This window comes from Mastigoproctus giganteus, chromosome 3 (assembly GCF_048544385.1).
Source record: "Mastigoproctus giganteus isolate SK-2022 chromosome 3, ASM4854438v1, whole genome shotgun sequence".
In the NCBI taxonomy this organism is placed as follows: domain Eukaryota; kingdom Metazoa; phylum Arthropoda; class Arachnida; order Uropygi; family Thelyphonidae; genus Mastigoproctus; species Mastigoproctus giganteus.
In genome coordinates this window covers 238061699-238083066 of record NC_143577.1, presented here as the reverse complement: position 1 = coordinate 238083066, position 21368 = coordinate 238061699, and the positions used below count along the sequence as shown (strand labels likewise).

General features: G+C 35.5%; 1 protein-coding gene across 1 annotated transcript in view; it reads left to right on the top strand.

Moving 5' to 3' along the window:
* LOC150088919 (A disintegrin and metalloproteinase with thrombospondin motifs 9-like) overlaps positions 1-16413 on the top strand; it is a 440936-nt gene extending 424523 nt beyond the window's left edge. The window contains exons 29-32 of the mRNA XM_090370359.1: positions 288-412; positions 4487-4683; positions 6400-6500; positions 16262-16413. Coding sequence (XP_090226485.1) covers positions 288-412; positions 4487-4683; positions 6400-6495 — 418 coding nt within the window. The 3' untranslated portion in view covers positions 6496-6500; positions 16262-16413. The remainder of the gene's footprint in view (positions 1-287; positions 413-4486; positions 4684-6399; positions 6501-16261) is intronic.
* The last annotated feature ends 4955 nt before the right edge of the window (positions 16414-21368 follow it).

Genomic DNA, 21368 nt, shown 5'->3' with positions numbered 1-21368 from the left:
TTAAAAAGTTATTTAAAAGGAATTTTATAAATTCTTTATGGACATTCCAGAAGGTCAAGGACCAATTCTAATTTTTCGTATTGGTTATTATATTCGATTAACGCATTTCCGTTTTGCGCGATGCGCTCGCGGGACGAATTAATCGCGTTAATTGAGGCCCGCCTGTATTTATACTTAAAAAGGAAGAATATAAAGTATGAGAGGATACTTAGCCATTTCAAAAACTGAAGACTGTCCTATAAACTACTTAATTAAATTTCTCTCTTCTTTGTATCTTTCACGTGTAGTCTTGGTCGTACAGAAATTTGCACTGAGAACACTCCTCAACCAGACTGTGATTGTGATCGTCAAGATGCTGGTTTAACAATCTTTTCTAAAGTTGCAATAAACATATCATCTCTTCAGGTGATCAGTAAGTATTAACTTAGTAGAACTTGAAAAAGCTTTGTGTTCAGAACTTAATTTAAAATGTTATATTTATTACACTATAGTGAAGCTTAATAAGGAAGACCACTACTCTAATTTCATGTTATACTGTAAAATCTCTGGACGTAACCTTATAATAAGGTTAGTTTTGTTTTTAGGTAATAAAGTAAAGCTAATAATGAAAAATAAAATTAATTACTGTATTAGTAGAATTAACCTGAAGCCAATTTAAGTTCAGTCCTCTTTGTAAGAATTAATTTTCAAGCTTATCCTGAGTTCTTTTATGAATTCAGCTAAACAACATATCTATTAATTATTTCATTCTAATGTGTGTCTTTTGGAGTCAAACTCCTCTGATTTGCATATCCAGAGTGAGCTTACAAATATCGATGTACGTGGTTAAACCTGAACCCTATTTCTCCTTTGCGAAGAAATGTATTTACCATGTGCTGACTAATTATCGTGGGGTGCAGACCATTACACTTTGCTCTGCTTGTACAGGTCCCTAATTAGATCTCAGCTGAATTATGGAGCACTTGTTTATGACTCTGCTAGAGAAAGTATCTTGGCCTGTCTTGCTCCCATCCAACACACTGCTCTTAGGATTGCCCTAGGTGCATACAGAACATCCCTAGTTCAAAGTCTGTATGTTGAGACCCACGAACCTCCCCTGAATATCAGAAGAAATATGTTATTGATGAACTACTGTGCTAAAATTAAAAGCCACCCCACACATCCTATTTGGCCACTACTACATGATCCTCAGTACATAATCCGCTATGCAAACAAACCAAGAACAATTCGGCCTACTGGTATCGATTCCAGAATCTGACAGAATGCTGGAATATTCAATTTCATGATGTTCTCAGAGACTTAAGAGATCCAGATCCTCCGTGGATTACCTTCACACCTTCTTGTGATGATTACTTTGAGCAGTGGGGGAAAGGTGCTATATCAGATATCAACATCCAACAGCTACATCTTGTCCATACACAGAATTATTGCCACTTTTCTAAGATCTACACTGATGGTTCTAAGTCTGGTAATAAAGTGGGAGCAGCTGCTGTTTTCCCTAATAGAACTATTTCACTTACACTTCCTGCAGAATGCAGCAGTTATATTGCTGAGCTTCATGGCATTAAGCTTGCCTTGGAGTATATTTCACTCCTATCAATCAATAAAAGCATCATATATACAGATTCCAAAAGTGCTCTCTCAGCTCTCAAAAACAAGACACCTCACAATCCTTTGTTAAAACTCATAAGACGTGCGCTGATACATCTTCACGAACATCAGCAAACTGTTGTCTTCTCTTGGATCCCAGGGCACAGTGGTATTAAAGGAAATGAATGCACAGATAATGCTGCAAAACATTCCCTCCAGCATAACTTCAACAAATGATCTTGTCCCGTATACCGATTGTAGATGCAATATCCAGAGAAAATGTATGGAACAGTAGGCACTTAGTGGAGAAATCAAACACAGAACAAGCTGTTTCAGCTGAAACCTGAACCACAATTATTGAATTTGAGCCTGCGTAAAAATAGAAAAGAAGTAATAATCCTAGCCAGAAGCCGAATAGGCCATACTCACTTCACTCATCTGTTTCTACTCACAGGAAACGATCCTCCACAGTGTTCGCACTGCTTGCAACCACTGACAGTAAAGCATATACTCATTGAATGTAGCTTGTTTAACAATGCCCAACAGTGTATTTTCAAGCTCCTTGTCAAATTTACAAGAATCGTTGTCACTCAGCCGCATCATAGGTAACAATGCAAATCTCTCCGAATTCTTTTTGTACCTAAAACAAATTCAAATGTATAATCAATTTTAACTGCTCCCAGAGCAGTCATCACATACAACTTCACTACCTTTGGTAGGCGCAACATGGCCAAAGTAGCCTTTTTGCCAGAAACTCCCATAACAACAACAAACCCAGATCTCTCCAAATGAGTGAGAGATGGTGATGTATTTTGCCAACTAAGCTGTCCCGGAACACCAGAGCACTCCACCTAGGTGCAATATTTACCATAGTCTGCACAGTTGCCAGATATAAGTCCTGTCAAGAATCTATGGTATCATCTGAGAGAGGCCTCAACAGCCCAGAGACATCTTTACACAACTAGTTGAATCCATGCCACATAGGACTGCTGCTGTCATTGCTACTAAAGCTGGACCTACAGTGGCAGACAAAAAACTGCACCTCCTTAAAAAAAGGTAACATTTGTAGTGAAAAAATATAAGATATTGTTTGATTACTGTCATTTTGTTTGTCGCAAAGCATAGGTATTGCATCAGATAATGCTTCTATTGCATCTGACAGTAATTGCAAGGTATTTCATCAGCCGTTTCTATAAATACAGCGTTGGAAGGGTATACATGCTCATTAGTATCCTGTTTTTCAGAGGTGTAAGATAGCTCCATATGTTCAGTTGACACCAAGAAAAAAAAGCATAGCTGTTGCTGTGTCCCAGGCAGAGCTTTCTATGTGTACTATCACTGATAAAATAGGCTGCCACCAGTCAACAGTATCCCAGGTCCTGAAATTAAAGCATGAAACTGGTGATGTGAAGAGAAGACCTGGATCGGGTTGTAAGAGAGTGACTACACCTTCCCAAGATTGATATTTGAAATGGCTATGCCTTCGTAATCACCATGCTAGTGCTCCTAATCTAAAACTAGACTTTGAGATGGCCTCTAGTGTTGAAACAAATGCACGAACTATCCAAAGACTGCTTTCGGAATGTGGTCTGCATGCCTATTGGCCCAAGAAGAAACCTTTGTTGACCCAACAAATGAGGAAGAAGTAACTTGCTTGGGCTAAAATGCATGTTTCGTGGACAAAAGAGCAATGGGACACAGTAATATTTTCTGATGAATCGAAAAAAAATTCAACTTGCATGGCGCAGATAGGAAGCAGTATGTCAAAAGACGAAAGTCGGAGGCATACCATCCTGACTGCATAACACCAACTGTATAGTTGTCCACTGGTCCGATGGTCTGGGGATGCATAACAAGCAAAGGGGTGGGGCGAATTAAGTTTATTAATTGAACGGTGATTGCAGAAACCTACACCATCTTGGAGGACTGCCTGAAACCCGTTATTACGGATCTCCACACAGATGTCCAAAACTGCATTTTTCAACAGGACTCAGCACCTTACCACACAGCAAAATTGGTAAGTTTTATGCTATTTAGATTTAATGATTAGTTTGTCTTCTTGCCTCACAAGGCTTAAAACACACACCAATGTTTTCCCTTGATTTTCTCCCTTAAGGTGCAGTCATACCTCAGAAATGCCGGCATTACAGTGTTGGACTTTCCCGGCAACAGTCCACATTTGAACCCTATTGAAAATTGCTGGTACATAATGTCATTTAAAATTGCTCAGAAGAAGCCAACAAGTAAGATTTAGCTGCAGGAGAGCATTGAAAGGGTGTGGTACCATGAAATTCAGCAACCGTACATCCAGAAGTTGATTAACTATGATATGCTAGATTGTTGCAAGGCTATAATTGCAGCTCTAGGAGGAACAACAAAATACTGAGGACTTATTTTGCTGAGTTACAGTACATAATCCTATTACGTTAACTTGTCATTTCAGTTTGTACACGTAACTGCAATAAAATGTATGTTTGGTTGTCATGATTGCCATTTTCATTAATTATGCATTTTACCCTATGGGAAGATATTTACGGCAATTAGTATATCACATAATCTTTTTATTAGATTTCATGCACAGAGATATATATCCCATCTAACAAATGTATTTCGAACATTCCTGGAACCCACAGTGCAGCACAAAACACATTGCTTGCAAAATTCACAAGTGATGCATTTTTTTTGTCTGCCACTGTATGTGCTGTTAGGTACATTGTCTAATATTTTAGTTGAATAGTGTATGCATCTGATTAAGCAAAGAAATTTAGTGTAGCTAATTAATTCCAAATAGATTCTTCAAGTTGTTTGTTTTTCTCCACTTAAAGAGTGTATTATGCTTAAATATATGTATCTGTTTGCTTTTTATTACACATTTTTATTCTTCATTTTTCTGCAGCTAATGATTTCACCTTCAGCTATACTTACTATGGTCACCAGGTAGCTTATGGAACAGCAGGAGATTGTTATACTAGCACATATTGTCCACAAGGAAGGTTCTCCATTAATCTTCAGGACACTGGATTAATAGTATCTCCACACACAAGGTGGCAAATGGATGGCCCTGAATTCTCAATTAAAATGGAGAGGTTAGAGGTACGTTAGCTTTAGTTACATGGAAATGTCTGGTGGGTTGCAAAAATTTCCAAGAATTTAAAATATAAATATACAGTAATTGAATAACAATTGTCTTATTTAATAAGTACAATTGATAACATATGTATATATTCAGCATTCAAGTAAAAGATTCAGGATTATGGGAGCTATAAAACATATATGTTACACTAGTTGGCAAAACTAGTGTATAGATATTTTAATCAATAACTGACTTGTACATAAATTCACAAAAGCCTCAGTTGTATATGCAACTAAAAGGAAACTAAATTTGCTACATCAGTTTCACATTGTGAAGCAAGCCATCATGAGTTTCCTCTTGCCTTAAAATAATTGCATAAATTACAAATAAACTTTGTAAATAAAATTTTAAATAAACAAATAATTATTTAAATGAAATTGTGAATATTTCCTTTGTTCCAATTTCCCTTGTTTCCATAGTTCCCTATGGAGAAACATTACATGTTTCTCCTTATGGAACAGTGCTGTTTATTTAAAGTACAAGACTGAGGAAAATTGTTGTGACTTCCTTCAGAGTTTGATATTGATTCTAAACTGCTTCAGGAATTTATTCTAGTTGTAAAAATTACAATAGTACTATCAGATATTAAATTTAATATTATCATGCATCAGACGTGTTACCTGTCATCAGGCATGATAATCAGTACTTTAATATCGTGAATATAATGCATGATAATATTAAGTTGTAAAGAGTTTAGAATCTAACTCTGTTGCTTTCCTTTTTCCTAACTCTTTGCTCTAAAAATCGATGCTCTTTCATCTTTTCATCAATATGCACCACTTATACCCTTAAACTCCCATACTGCACTGTCACAGAGTGGCTTAGAATTACAACCAAAGAAATTCTTCCCTAACAGAATCCAGACATTAATTTCACTATGGAAGACCTGTATTGTAGGAGGAGGAGTCTTTGTTGGAAAATGAGGTTCCTTACCACAGTTTTAAATAATTTCAAATGTTTTAACTTTTGTTTTTTATTTGAACCTCCCTTTGTAATAATATGGCATTATTGTGACTAATGCTAATTAGTAAGTGGTTTTAATAAAATATAATGAGAGCTGTTACAAATATTATATAACAAGTGTTATAGAAAAAACAAGTGCTTGACAGTAAAGATGTTCAAAACAAATACATCAGTGTGACTAATGTAAAATCTTAGGTTCTGTCTCTCAACTAAAGTTCACAATTACATTTTTACATTCTGTGTGGAGTCCTCTCATCAGGCAGGTTATTACAGTTGCAGTGACAAAAAACAAAATAATAATGGGCAGATAATTACAAAATTTCTTTCTTTTTTTTTTTTTTTGTTATTCTAGGTACATAAGTCTGTAACAACCTTCCTTTTTGGCCTGAGTCCATGTAGAATATAGAAAGATTACCCCATAATTTGATGGTTTGGTTCAGTTGAGAAACTACACTTAGGATTTTACATTGATTATCTAATTTAATTGTATTAGTTACCTAATATATGTACTGTCAATTAACTGAATATTAATTTGTATAATTGATGCAGAGTAAAGGGTGTGTTTTTTATATATATATATACTCTCTTTCTCCCTCACTTTAATTTTTTTTAAGTGGTTGCATGATGTATATAGTCTTGGGAGAGAAAAAAAAACAAATCCTCGGCATAATTTTAAATATATTTTAATATATATTTTTCTTTCTTTCTTTCAGAACAATAGGGTCATACAAGGCAAGTGTGGGGGTCAGTGCAGTACATGTACACCCAATTCTATGCATGGATTATTGCTGGATGTTGCACCTCCTTGAGGGAGGTAAGTAATTAGTCCATTTCATTTCTGTTATTTAAAGTAATGAATATTGGTCATTATATAATTAAAAAGGAGTCCAGTCTAGCAGTTATTCCTCTGGCTTGTATGTTTCTAAAAATATTATTAAATATTTTATAATAAATGCAGAGAATAAAAGTATTATGAAATTCTACAAGATACTAGCAAGATTCAACAAAGAACAATATATGATGAAAAAAAAAAAAAAAAAATGAGATATAATCAACAGTATTAGCAGTAGAGGAAACTTAACATGATTTAAAAAAAAAAAAAAACCAGTACTAGAGTATTCTAGAAGCTTCAATTTAACAGGAACAATAAATAGTGTAAGTTTGGGGGGGAGAAAATCCACCAGGTACAGGAGGGGAAAAAAATAAGAAAAATCAATCTTGGAGGCTAAAAATAGATATGTTGCTGAATAAAATCTGAAAGGCTCTTCCTTTCTCGTCAGTAGCAACTAATAATTATTTTAATTAGAACAGGCACAAATATACAATGAAAATTTAAATAGAGTCAAGCCTCCCAAATCTGGCAACCTTGGGATTTGATCTGTGGCTGGATTTTAGAACTTGCCTGAGAACTAAATACTGCAACTTATTGTATATGGTACCCATTATTACAGTATACTAATTGGGCCCACACAGCCTACTTAATAAGGGTTTAATATACATATAGCATAAGTTACATTTCAAATTTGGAGTTTTCTTCTAATCTGCCACTTGGCTGCTCATTTAGACTGGATACATCCATTCTCCACTGGACACAAACTTGCTGATGGAACTAAATAGTTTCAAAACCAGTCAGCAGTGCCTTAATTTATTAATGGTTAACATATTTGTTGAATTGGGTGATGCGATCCAATTAAAAGTTATATTTAGTTACTTTAGGTTGACTAAATGGGTAAATGTAGTTGTTTCTAAGTCTTTATGAAGTGTAAGCACTGTTGCCAGATGGCAGACTGAAAAACGTAATGCAGAGAAGCATTATTGATGAAGCTATTTCAAATTTTGCATTATGCTGGATTGAGGTAGTTCGCTGTTTTTTGGTATACATAAAATAAAATTATTTTCTCTTCAAAAATATATGCATACTTGATGAACCACTGCCAAAAGTTTCACACAATAGCTTCAGTGAAGTTGTTCTACTGTTGAATTTCTCTAACAATGCAGTCTTTTTCTTTTCCACAATAGATAAATGATTTGTGTCTGCATTTTAAACCACCACAATCCTCTGAGCCATTCTCTTTTATTTCAAATGGCAGGCAAATGAAAGTTGCTGTGTGTTAATGTTATCTACAAACTTGACAATCCAAATTATTTATTGAATGTGTTACATCAGTATAAACTCAGAAATTCGTACGATTAATCCAATTACTATAAACAAGATTTGACAATGAGTTGCAAATCTTGTTCACAAGTAGTAGCAGGCAATCCCACGGCCTTCAACAAATTTCCCAGTATAGTTTCAGTGTGGTAAAAACTTTTATTGTTCTCAGGTGAAATATCCACTCTGCACAATCAACTCTAACATGCTGCTCAGAGAAATGGCTAAACTGAGAAATAAATTTTACCAATTCTTAGGTAACAGATGGTGCTGGATCAAGAAATTCCTTAAACTTCAGAGGTTCAAATGTAGTCATATGAAGATATCTTTGCTTTTCCAAGATTTTTCAATTTCTATGACATTTACAGCGGTATGACCATTATAGTATAAGGAACCATATTCTAGGGTCCAACGACACTTTTGCCTTTATATGACCTTTTCAATTTTTACCATTATTAACAACAGTCTATTTATTCTTTCATTGTTTGTAACTTTTTGCAACAAAGGAAGATCTTTGGAAATATCAGCTACCTTCAGATTTTATTAAGCAACGTACCTGATCTCTCTCCACAAAACTTGATTTTGTTTTTCTACTTATCAAACCTGATACTGGTCTAAAAGACATTTGTTGGCTAAAGCCTCAGAGTATGAAGAAGTTTATTTATGCATTGGTTAATACACACATCATTTATACCACCCAGGTAGCTTTAATGCATTGTTTTAATTATATTTCATAATGTGATACCTTCATGAGTTGCCAAGGTATTGTACTACCTCAAATAAGTGGACGCCTCCGTAGCCAGGTGGGAAGGAGCAGCAGTGCGTAGCACACATGCTTCTTGATTAGACTGGGGTTTGAACCCGTCACCACCAAATACGGAGGATGTGGAAAGGTCAAGGAATGACCACCGCATATCCCGGAGCAATATGGCCTCAGTTGCTAATGCTCCTAAAAACCAAATAACAACAAACCTCAAATAAGTAACGCTTCATCTGTGGAGAAGACTATTGTTACTTATTCTTGGTGGATAACAATTGACCTTCAGAATGTTGTTGTTGCAATAGTGACAACTAGATTGTCACTATTGTAACAACAGGGTACCTGCCCACCCACTAATAGAAGCCAATAAGCTTCGAAACGGTGCCGTCCGGGTGGTGGTATCTGCCGAGAATAAGCAACAGTAGTCTTCTCCTTAGGTGAAGCGTTACTTATTCGAGGTAGTGCAATACCATGGCAATTCGTTGTGATGGTATTCACAATATGAGAGGCCCTGGGTGCCAAGCGTATTTCGAGACCAAGCGATATTTGTGAGATTCTTAAAGTGCTCTTCCAAGGCAATTAAAGTTATTTTTAAGTTCGTATATTTCTCTAAAGCTTTATTTTTTTAAAACCGTTCTACCCTTGAAAAGCCACAAGTTAGAACACAGAAAGGAAAGCCACCTTTCTTTTTTATCCATATTTCTAGGTCACTAACCAACTAACACTTTAACTGCTTGGCCTCCTAGCGGCACTGCTCCTGCCTCCCCATGGTGGGGCCGGAAATCTCGGCAGGTAAGTCCTCTTGTCAGGGGCTAAAAGGAGCAAACATGGCAAACACAGACCATCAGGATATTGAGAACGATAATCCAAAGAGACAAAAGACTGATCAGATGGAGCAACCTTGCCCATCCACTCTCTTACTAGTCAGCCATGAATAAATTGTCTCCGTTTGTCATACAAAAACATCTGGAGGGTATTGCAGGATCTCCCAAGATGGTGAAGAGACTGCAATCAGGAGACTTACTAGTAGAAACCACCAACCAGACATTCTGAGAAGCTGTTACAACTTACAAGCTTTGCTGGCATTCCAGTTAAAATATCTCTACACACAAACCTAAATTCATCTAAGGGTGTGATATCCAGTTGGGACTTATTAAACGTCACCGAGGAAGAAGAAATAACCCAAGAGCTGCAGGGACAACATGTAATTGAAGCAAGACGAATAATGGTTAAAAAAGATAATCAACTTACACCTACAATAAATACTATTCTCACCTTCAATACACCCAACTTACCCTCCTCTGTAAAAGCAGGTTATTTATTTTGCCGCATCTGCCCTTACATTCCAAACCCTTTAAGGTGTTACAAATGCCAAAAGTATGGCCACTCACAAACTGTATGCAGAGGAGTTCCTGTCTGCCCCAATTGTGGATCCTCAGATCACATACAAAGTAACTGTACAGCTACAAAAATGACCTGCCCAAATTGCAAAGGTGACCATCCTGCATGTTCTAAGACATGTGAAAAGTGGAAAACCGAGAAAAAAATAGTAAAATGCAAGGTTGAGAACAAAGTCAGTTACCCAGAAGTGAGAAAATTAGTTGCTCCTACTATAACCAAAAATATGACCTATGCCAATGCTGTAAAAAAATATCAGACAGTCTCCACTCAAACTGATGTAACAGTTTCCACTAACAATTCAATTTCTGATTGGGCTAGAAATGTTCTTTCTAAGCAACAATCCAAGTTCTCTGACCGGGCAAATAATACTCCTCTGACAATACCAGCGGCATCTCCTACTCCAGTCATAGATATCATATCTCATAGTTCAACAAACGTAAATGTAGCGAAAAATTTTCAGGACACAACCATGGACACAGATGGCACATCCATACAGGAAGATCCCCTTCTAGAAATCCATGCAGAAGAAGAAATGGACACAGGTCGGCCAGTTTTCTCCAAAAAAGATAAACCTAAATTGGAACGTCATAAGCCAGTAACCTTCAAAAAGCTGTCAGATACAACTCCATCAATTAAACATAAATAATGCCTTGTATTTTACAATGGAACTGCAGTGGCTTTCATTGCAACACAGATGATATCCGTGATCTAATTAACCAATATTCTCCAGTTGCCCTTTGTCTTCAGGAAACTTACCTAACCCTGCAAATTTCTCCTTCAATAAAGAACTGTTGTCTTTATCAAAGAGATCATAATACAGCAAATGCTGCCCATGATGGTGTAGCAATCCTGATAAATTCAAAGATCCCAACTAAACATATTCCACTTCAAACTGAAATAGAAGCTGTTGCTGTTCATATAACTCTCCATATTTCAATAACACTTGTCTCAATATACCTTACTGTCTTACTGTTTAAAATTATACCTTACTTGTCTTACTGTTTAAAAGATCTTGAAGATCTCTTCATACAGATACCTCCAACTCTGTATATTAGGGGATTTTAACGGGCACCACCCCTTGACACATGTGGTCGACTCATTGAAAGCTTTCTAGAGTCACAAAACCTCACCATACTCAATACTGGTGCACACACTCACATACAACTCACAACTGGACACACCTCAGCTATAGATCTCTCAATTTGTTCTCCAATACTCTTTCCAACCATAGAGTGGTACGTTTTAAATGATCCTATGGGCAGTGACCACTTTCCAATCATATGCAATTTTTTAATATCACACTCCTTCAAACAAACTCCGCAGGAAATGGAAATTTGTTCGTGCAAACTGGGCAGAATTTCTATCATCAATCTCTCTTGACGAGGAAAAAATCCAGCTCCAGAATATTGATAATGTAACAGATTACATCACATCTCCTAAAAGTGGCCAAGGACACAATACCACTATTAAATCCCCCCCTGGTCGCAAGCATTATAATTACTGGTGGAATGACGAATGCACAAAAGCAAAGAAAGCAAAAATTAAAGCCTGTAATTTTTTTCGGCAATGTCCAACCACAATCAACCTCATTAATTACAAGAAACTTAAGGCAAAAGCACGTTTTACACAAAGGCAAGCCAAGAAAGATTCCTGGATTCATTTTGCATTGACCTTTAACAGAAACACTGATCCCAAAATTATATGAAAAAAAATTAGACAGTTATCTGGTAAGTTTCCTACCATACCTTCTCTAATCCTCTCCTGGAAAGGGCAAGACCTATCCAGTTCCTTAGATATTGCTAATGCTTTGGGCAATACTTTTGCTGAAATATCAGCAGCATCAGCATATTCTACATCATTCCAGTGAATTAAAAACACTAAAGAAAAGAATGCCATAAACTTTCAGACTGCCCGCCTTCTTCCATAAAACAAACCTCTGCAATACTCTGAACTTTTGTATGCCATTAGAACAGCCCACAATGGTGCTGCCGGGCCAGATGGGATTTATTATGTCATGCTACATCTCGATGACAAAGCTTTATGCCTGCTCCTGGTTTTTTACAATTGTATATTTTTAGAACATGTTTTTCCAGCTTCTTGGCATCACTCTACTGTTTTGGCATTCCTAAAACCTGGGAAAGATCCAACTAATCCCTATAGCTATAGACCAATATCTCTCTCCCCTAAGCTGCCTGAGCAAAATCCCTGAAAAAATCTTCCACAGAAGACTCATATGGATCACTGAGTCACAACATCTAATGATCCATAGCCAATATGGCTTTCCTAAAAATAGGTCATGCTTAGATCTTATGGTCAAGGCTGAATTCGCCATTCGAAATGCCTTTGTTAAACATGAACATCTTGTTTTTTTTTTTTTTTTTTTGATTTGGTAGTTGTTGGCGCATCGGCTTCTGTGGCCATATTGCACCTCCCAAGGTTTTTGCAGTACTTTGATCCAAGCCCGAGGCGGGAATCGAACCCGCAACCTTTGGGTTGCCGGGCAGGTACTTTACCCACTCGGCTAGCCCGGTCGGTAGAACATCTTGTAATGGTTTCAATAGATATTGAGAAGGCTTTTGACACCACCTGGCGGCATGGCATACTTAGTGATCTTTACTCTCTTGGTCTGTGAGGCAACCTTCCTATGTACTAGATCGTTTTAAGTTCAGTACCCAGAATCATCTGTCCAGGTGACTGATGCTTCTGGGTAGCCAAGAGGCCAGAACAGAACACACACACAAACCTACGTCACACACATCTGGCCCGTTTGTAGTGATACTGTTCTTCGCAGAGATAAGAGGCGGAGATGAACTCACGTTCTAGGAGCCGCCCTTTACAAAAACACATGTCCATCCCTCTCCAAAACGTTCATACAGGAAGGAGTACCACAGGGATCAGTACTGAGTGCCACTCTGTTTGCTCTTAGAATAGATTCCATCACCAATCAGCTTCCAAATACAGTTGAGACCTACCTTTATGCAGATGATCTTTCCATCTTCTGCCATTCCCAAAACATGAGGTCTATAGAACGGCAGCTCCAGATATCACTTAATAAAATACAACAGTGGGCCAGCCTCAATGGCTATCGACTCTCGCAGCAGAAAACAGTTGCCATCCATTTTTGTAGACAGCGCAAACTTCATCTGGATCCTGAACTTCAAATTTATGTCTCCATCCCAGTCACTAATAGCATCAGATTTCTAGGATTAACCCTTGATAACAAGTTAAATTTTAGAGACCATATTAAAAATGTACGTATTTCCTATCTAAAAAAAAAAGTTAAATATACTCGGAGCTTTATCCTCCCAAACATGGGGCGCAGATCATACCTCTCTGCTTCGGCTATATCGGGCATTAATCAGATCCCGTCTTGATTATGGAGCTCCCATCTATGATTCAGCCAGATTGAGTGCATTGCGCTGGCTTGATCCAATTCAACACAGTGCTTTGAGACTTTCACTCGGTGCTTTCAGAACATCACCAGTACATAGTCTCTACATTGATGCCCATGAACCCCCACTAACTTTACATAGGAAAACACTGTTATTGAAGTATGCTGTCAAGATACAAAGCTGTGCCATGCATCCGACTCAGTCATACCTGTTCAATCTACCATTAGAAAACCTTTTCAGAAATAAACCAAGCATAGTAAAGCCAGCTGGTCTTTGCCTTCTTGAACTGATGCAAATTTGGCATGTTTCCATCCATTCCATACAACAGGTAACAACTTGTACTCAACCACCATGGGTTCCACCTCCTATACCGACCTGTGACACTTACCTCTCTCAAGGGGGAAAGAACATTTTACAAATATCAAACAACTTCACAAAGCTCACACTCAAAGATACATTGACTTTTCTCCAATTTATACAGACGGCTCTAAATCTAATTCAAACATTGGAGCAGCTGCAGTGTTTCCAAATACCGTTATTTCAGCATCCCTGCCATCTGAATTCAGTATCTTCTCAGCTGAATTATATGCAATCAAACTAGCTTTACAAAATCTCTCTTCTGACTGTGCTTTAAAATCTGTTATTTACACTGATTCCCTTAACTCAATCTTGGCTTTATGTAACTCCTTAGATAAAGTACACCCTGTTCTAGATGAAATAAAAAGCATATTACTACAAATTGAAGAACGCCATCAACTGGTCACCTTCTGCTGGATTCCAGCTCATTCTGACATTTTGGGCAATGAACTGGCTGATAAAGCTGCAAAAAATCCAACTACCTTAGACTTAACTAATATCCCTATTCTGCCATCAGACTATGCATTAACCATTCAGGCTGCATGCCTGTCAAAATGGACAGCAATATGGCACTCTCCAATTAATAATAAACTCTTTCAATTTAAACTCTTTCAATTTAATTTAAGTAGTCCTTCAAAGGGTAAGAATAGGTCATACTTACTGATCCACCTTTATTTACTCACAGGGAATGATCTGCCAGTGTCCACGTTGTAATATAAATTTGAGTATTAAACACATTCTCATTGACTGCCCTTACTATGAACAAGACAGAACTTCAACCCTGCTATCACTGGTTAATCTTGGTAGACCAAGAACTTTAGAGAATCTCATTGGAGATGATGCAGATATTTCCAAATTTTTCAACTTCTTAAAGCAAACTGGACTTTTTAATCAATTCTGAATTTATGAAACTTTCTCATTTCTTTTTATAATAAATGAATAGGTGCATTATAGCCAAAGTAGCTTATGTGCCATCAAACCCCCATATGTTTTTTAAAATAATTATATGAGGTGTGGCAATAACGTTTACAGACTGGTGCAATAAAAAGAATACAAAGTGAAGGAGCTCAAAAATGGTTTTATTTTATTCAAAGTAATCACCACCTTATTGAATGCACTTATTATACCATTCTAAAAGTTTCTGAAAAGAGTCGGGGAAGGCATCCAAAGGGATTATGTCCAGTTCAAAGGTACATTTTTCTTTGTCCTTAACATCCTGAAATCTCTTTCCTTTAAGGGCAGTTTTCACATTGGGAAAGAGGAAGAAGTCTCCTGGTGCTAGGTCAGGAGAGTACAGTGAATGGTTGATCTGTACAATGCCACATTTCATCAGAAATGTCTTCACAACAAGTGTAGAATGGGTGGGCATTGTTGTGCAACAAGAACCAGCTGACTTTCTCACAAAATTGCAGCCTCACTTGGGAAATGCACTTCAATAGGCTTTAAAGCACCTCTGCATAAAAACCAGCATTCTCTCTCTCTTCCCCCCACTTCAGGTACAAATTCCTTGTGAATCCGTTTTCAAAAAACACAATGAGCATAGTCTTAGGTTGATTGAACGTTTTGTTTACACATTCAATCAGCATAACTGATTGAATGTTTCAATCAGTTATGCTGATTGAAACGTTTTGGGCCTTGGTAATGATTTTGAAGTCTACTGGATGCTCTGATGTTTTGGTCTGTGGGTTGAACTGAAACCCATTTCCAGTGACAGTAGTACAGTTCAGGAAATTAAGGTTGTCTTGACAAGTCTGGATGAAGTCTTCGCATGATGACACTCTTCGTTGCTTCTGCTCATCTATGAGGCTGTGCAGCATAAATTTTTCAGACCTTTCTTTTTCCTGAATATTCATGCAGAATTTGACAAATCATCTCCTTATTCATATCCAACTCAACATTCTGTAGGTCAAATGACAATTTCTTTCCACAATTTCCTGAACTTTTGCAACTCTGTCCTCATTTTGAGAGGTTGACAAGACACCCACTTCTTGGGTTATCATTAATGTCCTTGCATCTGTCTTTGAATTGCTTATGCCATTTAAACAACACTAGTATGGCTTAAATGATTCATCACCATATACACACAGTTTATACATTTCTATTAAAGAGTTTCCCAGTTAAAGAAAAATTTGATATTTGTTTGTTTCTCCATTGCAAAATTGTGACACAACATTTTTAATTGGTTGTTACTTGCAAACTGTCAGTCTGCTGGACAATCTCTGTGCCACCATCTCTTGGAGGAAGTTTGAACTACAATGTACCATTTCAGTTTATTTTCAAATTAGTAATACTTTATTTTTCACCTCCCTTAACTAATACTGACCTTCAGTATTAGTTAAGGGAGTCGCATTTGATCTGCCTTAGATCAAATGTAACTGCAGCAGCAGCATCAGTCTAAGAACTTTATTGCCACACCTCATATATTTACCAAAATTGTTTATAAATACAATGTTGTGATTAAATAAATAATAATATACACCATTAAACTTTTTTTCTTTTTTTTTTTTTTGCAGAACAACTGGAGTTTTTCCTATAGAGGTGTAGAACTAAAGCAACACAACTTCCATCACAGTATTTGACCTCTTCTCATTTCTGATGTCATCTGTAAATAGCATCTCATCTTCAACTTGTAGCATGTACTGTGTGCATGCTCTATAGGAAAATTTGCATTTCTGCAAATTTTCATTCATCAAAAACCGGCCACACACCCAAGTGTTCCCAGAGCCAAACCTGTTAATAAAGTTTAGGATGGTTAAGGCAGAATATCTAACAACTACAGTTCTAAAAGTAAAACTTATACTGCATTTACTTTGATCATGATTTTACCTTAAAAATGGTAGAGTAATTCTACTATTGTCGATTATAACTGATTAACATAATTAAATAAATTAATATAATTTTCTGCAGTGATATTTTTCTGGAAGTTAAATATTCTGCCTTTGCCACTATATGTTTTGTACTTAAATGCCAGAAAGAGATTAGAATTTTACCTTATGAATTAGGCATTATTCGATTTTTTTTCTCAAAGTACAGCTTGTTATAAATACTCATGTAAGTAATTGAAAGAGCATGCTTCTTATGCGATAATCCCTTTGTATTTTAATTGAATAGCAAAACTTTCTCTTTTTATTGTTTTGTGCCAACATTTTCCTTCTTCCTAGCAATGCAAGACAAATATTGTATATTATTTCATTTAATCTCATGCATTAACGGAACTTATAAATATTAATCAGTCAATACAGTCAAACTTTGAAATTCAAGAGATGATGAAACATGCAGTTTAGTAGTGAAAGTTATTTGTTTACGATTTTGAGAAAAAATCTACAGCTTTCTGATACCTGTCTTCCAGTAATTCCATACGATACTTTATTTTAGTTTGAATATTAATTTATTAAATATTTAAATTATAAACTCTTATGATTCCCAGAATTACAGATATCAGTGCAGTCAAAAATTAAGTAATGTGAAAAACTTTAAGCAGCATCTTAGCAATGAAATCTGGCATAGTGTTTATTATAATTTATAGACAAGAATTATTATTTAGGTCAAAAAATGTTTGCTAAGAGCATTTCATAATTAGATATTATTTATAATGATAAAATGGAAGTCTATTTTTCAGCCTATACTCTTGCTCCTTCCCTCCCAACATAGCTGTACAGCTCATAATTTTGATTTTTTATTAATCATAAATCCTAAATTATTGGCAGTATTATCAAAGAAATTCATGCTATCAAATATATAAAAAATACTATATGCCAGAAATAATTAACCAAAGAGATTATTCTTCAGATTATTTCAATTATGTTGTTAGTAATACTGTATGTATGCATAATAATCTAAAATATATTCCAATAATTAAGTAAGGACATCTTGAATGGATATAGATTAATATATAGTTTGTTTCAGATTTAGTATTTTAAAAATATTACAAGTTATATATACAAAATATTACTGAATTTTAGCAAATATTTTCGAACACCAAGAACTTTTATTCTCTTTTAGCTGCTCTCATTCTTCATCACCAATCAATAAATCGAGAAAGTTCACTAATGACAGGGTAATATTGCATTGTAATATACTGTTGCAGTTTTTTCCCTTTGGGTTGATATTTATCCTCTTTCTTTTGTAATGAAAGGAGTGGCATTAACTTACACACCTTTATACGCTTGAGGCTGTTTAGATGTACCAATGTTTAACTCTTCCCTTTTTGTTAGAAATGAAGAAGCCACTTGGAAATTTGCATAATATTGGAAGGATTCACTTTAAAAAGATTTATGCTGTTTTCATAATTTTGCTTATCATAGGCTTATAGATGTCTTGCTGTAAAATTCATTCTATTTTTCTATAATCTGTTTAATTATTGAGTGAATTATTTTTTGACCCACAAACCCAAATGATTCTTCAACAGAAAACCCAACTTTTTTTCATTTATGTTTATTGGCCTATACATTCTAACAGCATGTTAATTTTCCTACCATTATTAGAGACTAATGGAGCATTTACTAGATAGGGAAAAAAAAAAAGCCCAGAGCAGTATAGCTTATTTAGATAAAACGAGTAATCGACTTAACTGTCAGATTTTAATCTGAAACCTAATTTATGAGAACTTACTGAAAGGTACTGGTGTTATATTTCCAACTTTATGACTCGGTTTCCAGTTTTAACCCTTTCAACTCTCTTAAATGTTTTATCATTAACACCTGAAGCATCTATGTATAACATTAGCTGTATTGTAGCTATTGAGTACCCTAGCCACAACCAAATTTTCAATAAACTACTTTCCTTATTTATGAAGGAATATATTCCTAATGTAGTTTTAGTGATAAATTTCTTTGTTGTTAGCTACCAGTCAGTCATTTAGTCTTTTGTAAACTCCATATAGTCCATTTGGAAATATTTTGCCATATTCCGTTCTGTGTTCTTAATTATAATTGAAATATATTGACTGTTAATCTTATAACAAATATAAATGACTTGAGCATAATTTTACATAACCAGTATATAATATTTACAAAATTTAAGATAAAAAGGTGGTAAAAGACTGAAATAAATTGCCATCAAGTTGAAATTTAATTTAAATATATTTTTAAATAATATTGTAAGATTAACTTTAATATAAGATTAACAAAGAATTATGATTATCTAGATTGCTGAAAAAAATCAGAATTTCTGAGCTGAATTTCTTAGTATATTCAAACACACATCCTACTTTCTCCTTCTCACAAGAAATACTTTCCAATGTATACTCCTTTTTGTTAAAGGATACAGCTACTGTTATCTTCATCAGGTGCTACCAGTTCCAATCTTTTAAAAATTAACTTCAGCAAAGGTAAAGAAAGCCTGCAGAAGAAACATGGAAAAGTTCAATGAAATTTACCACTAAAAGTACTTTGGCGTAACGGCATTTGTATTGTTGCTCACTCGATAAACAGACGATGGGTGTTATCAGTCTGGAGTAGAAGTTGAATCCCACGGGAGGGGGGAACCTGACCTTTTTTCTTTAGAATCACTCACTAATTGAATCACGAACAGTCATATTGGAAGTTCCAGCGTCGTAAAAAAAAAAAAAATGTTCATAACGTAGTTTCACCGGTAAACTTTCGAAGTTTGCCGTGCTTCTCATGTGGGCTTCCTTTGCCTTTTTTTTTCCCTTAATAAACAATTTATCCACTAGTCCTCCAGTGATTCTAAAGGAAAAAAGGTCCGGTTACCCCCTCCACTTTGGGAGGGTTTCAACTCCCATGGGATTCAATTTCTACTCCTTACCGGTAACACCCAGTCTGTTTACCGAGTGAGCAACAATACAAATGCCATTACGGCAAAGTACTTTTACCGGTAAATTTCATCGAACTTTTGCATGCTTACGGCTTCCTTTACCTTCGCCTTAACTTCAACTTAGCAATTTTTTTTTTTTTTTTTTTTTACACACCAGAGATTATCTAGTGACTGGAAACTAATAATATTCAGATATTATGGAATTTCTACATGCCATCACCTGATGAGGCACCAAGAAGAGTTTAAACACATTAAGTTTGCTAGTAGAACTTGGAGGATTCATTCCACCTGTTTCAGCAAAGTGAGTAGCCTAACTACCAAGCTTTGAAACTTCAAGTTTGTATTACAAGGAGGCCTTATGATGAAATTCACCGAATTCTTATTCACTCAACTCTTGATATACAACTAAATAACTAGATAAGAACATAATTTAGAATTTACATACATGGACAATTCACTTAGATTCAGATTAATGCAATGAATTCCAACTTGTAAGTTTGTATTTTAGATATATGTATTTAGAATATAAAGAAAAGTTTGCAGTTAGTATATTTTTAACACTATAGCAAATATTTTTGGAAGTATTTTTGAAGTGTTAAGAGTAGTTTTTCTTGTTCCTGCCATGGACAAGTTTTGCAACAAAAAGTAAATAATTTTTGCAATTATACTTTGAAATATCTCGTCTGATTAATATCATGTAGAAGTTGATACCAGCTGTATATATTTCTGCCAACTTGTAATAAGGGCAGACCATTAATCTAGTAATTACATATAGGAATAGAGTTCAACACATTACTGGTTGATATGGTATATAGGTGGCTGGGCACCCAAACCAGATTCAAACTACAGAGAATAGCTGTTTACGGGAAATCTTTCTTCGGGTCAGAATTACTTTTCAAAAGCTATTTTGAGCTAAATTTGAACAGAATGTGCATATTTTATGCTAGTGATGTTAAATAACTTATTTTTGGAGATAAAGTGGTTATTGTGATTATTCTTAAACCTAAACATAGAAATTTTAAAAAACTCTTACTTAGATACAGTGGGATATCAGTTATCTAATTAGTCATTATTCCAATAATCAATTTGTTTAGACAAAAATCAAGTCCTCAATTTCCTAAGGTCCAAAATCGTTGATATCTCCATTCCATATTCACTGGTACCATTAACACCTTTTGACAATTTAATATTTTAATATCACCTTGTCATTGATGAATAGCACTGCATGTCTGTTGAACAAACTTTTTTTTTTCAACATGATAGATGACAAACAACAGTGCACCTCACCACGAGCATAAACAGGCAAGCCGCAGAATAGGGAGAACGAGTCAGAAACTGGAAGAATTCTTAAAAGCCTCTTCTGATGAGGATGTCATTAGCGCAGGAGGGAATAGGGTTGTTCTGCAAGTTATTCTGGGTTTTTCAGCTAAACATGCAAATTGGTATGCACGAACCTCACTTGTATAGTGTGGTATACCGGTGCAATATGGCCTAAGATGCTGGTGTCATAAAACCAAGAACAAAGAGGTCTCAGTTAAAATTTACGAGGCTACATCAACTTTAAAATGAACTAGATGAGATTATAAACATAACTGTCCATGATACTGAAAACATTAACATTATTGTAATTCATGGGAGCAAAATGTAATTACCTGCACACAAAAAGTTTTTTAAAGATTAACAAACTGTTTCCACTATAAATAAATTAGTGTAATGGGCAGAAGCTGTAAACATAACTTACTGTAAAGCATTTCAAAATTAATTATATCACTAGTCTTAAAAGAGAATAAAGAGACAACATTTGGGGTTTGCCACAATGTTGCTAACAACAAAAACAGGTTTGGC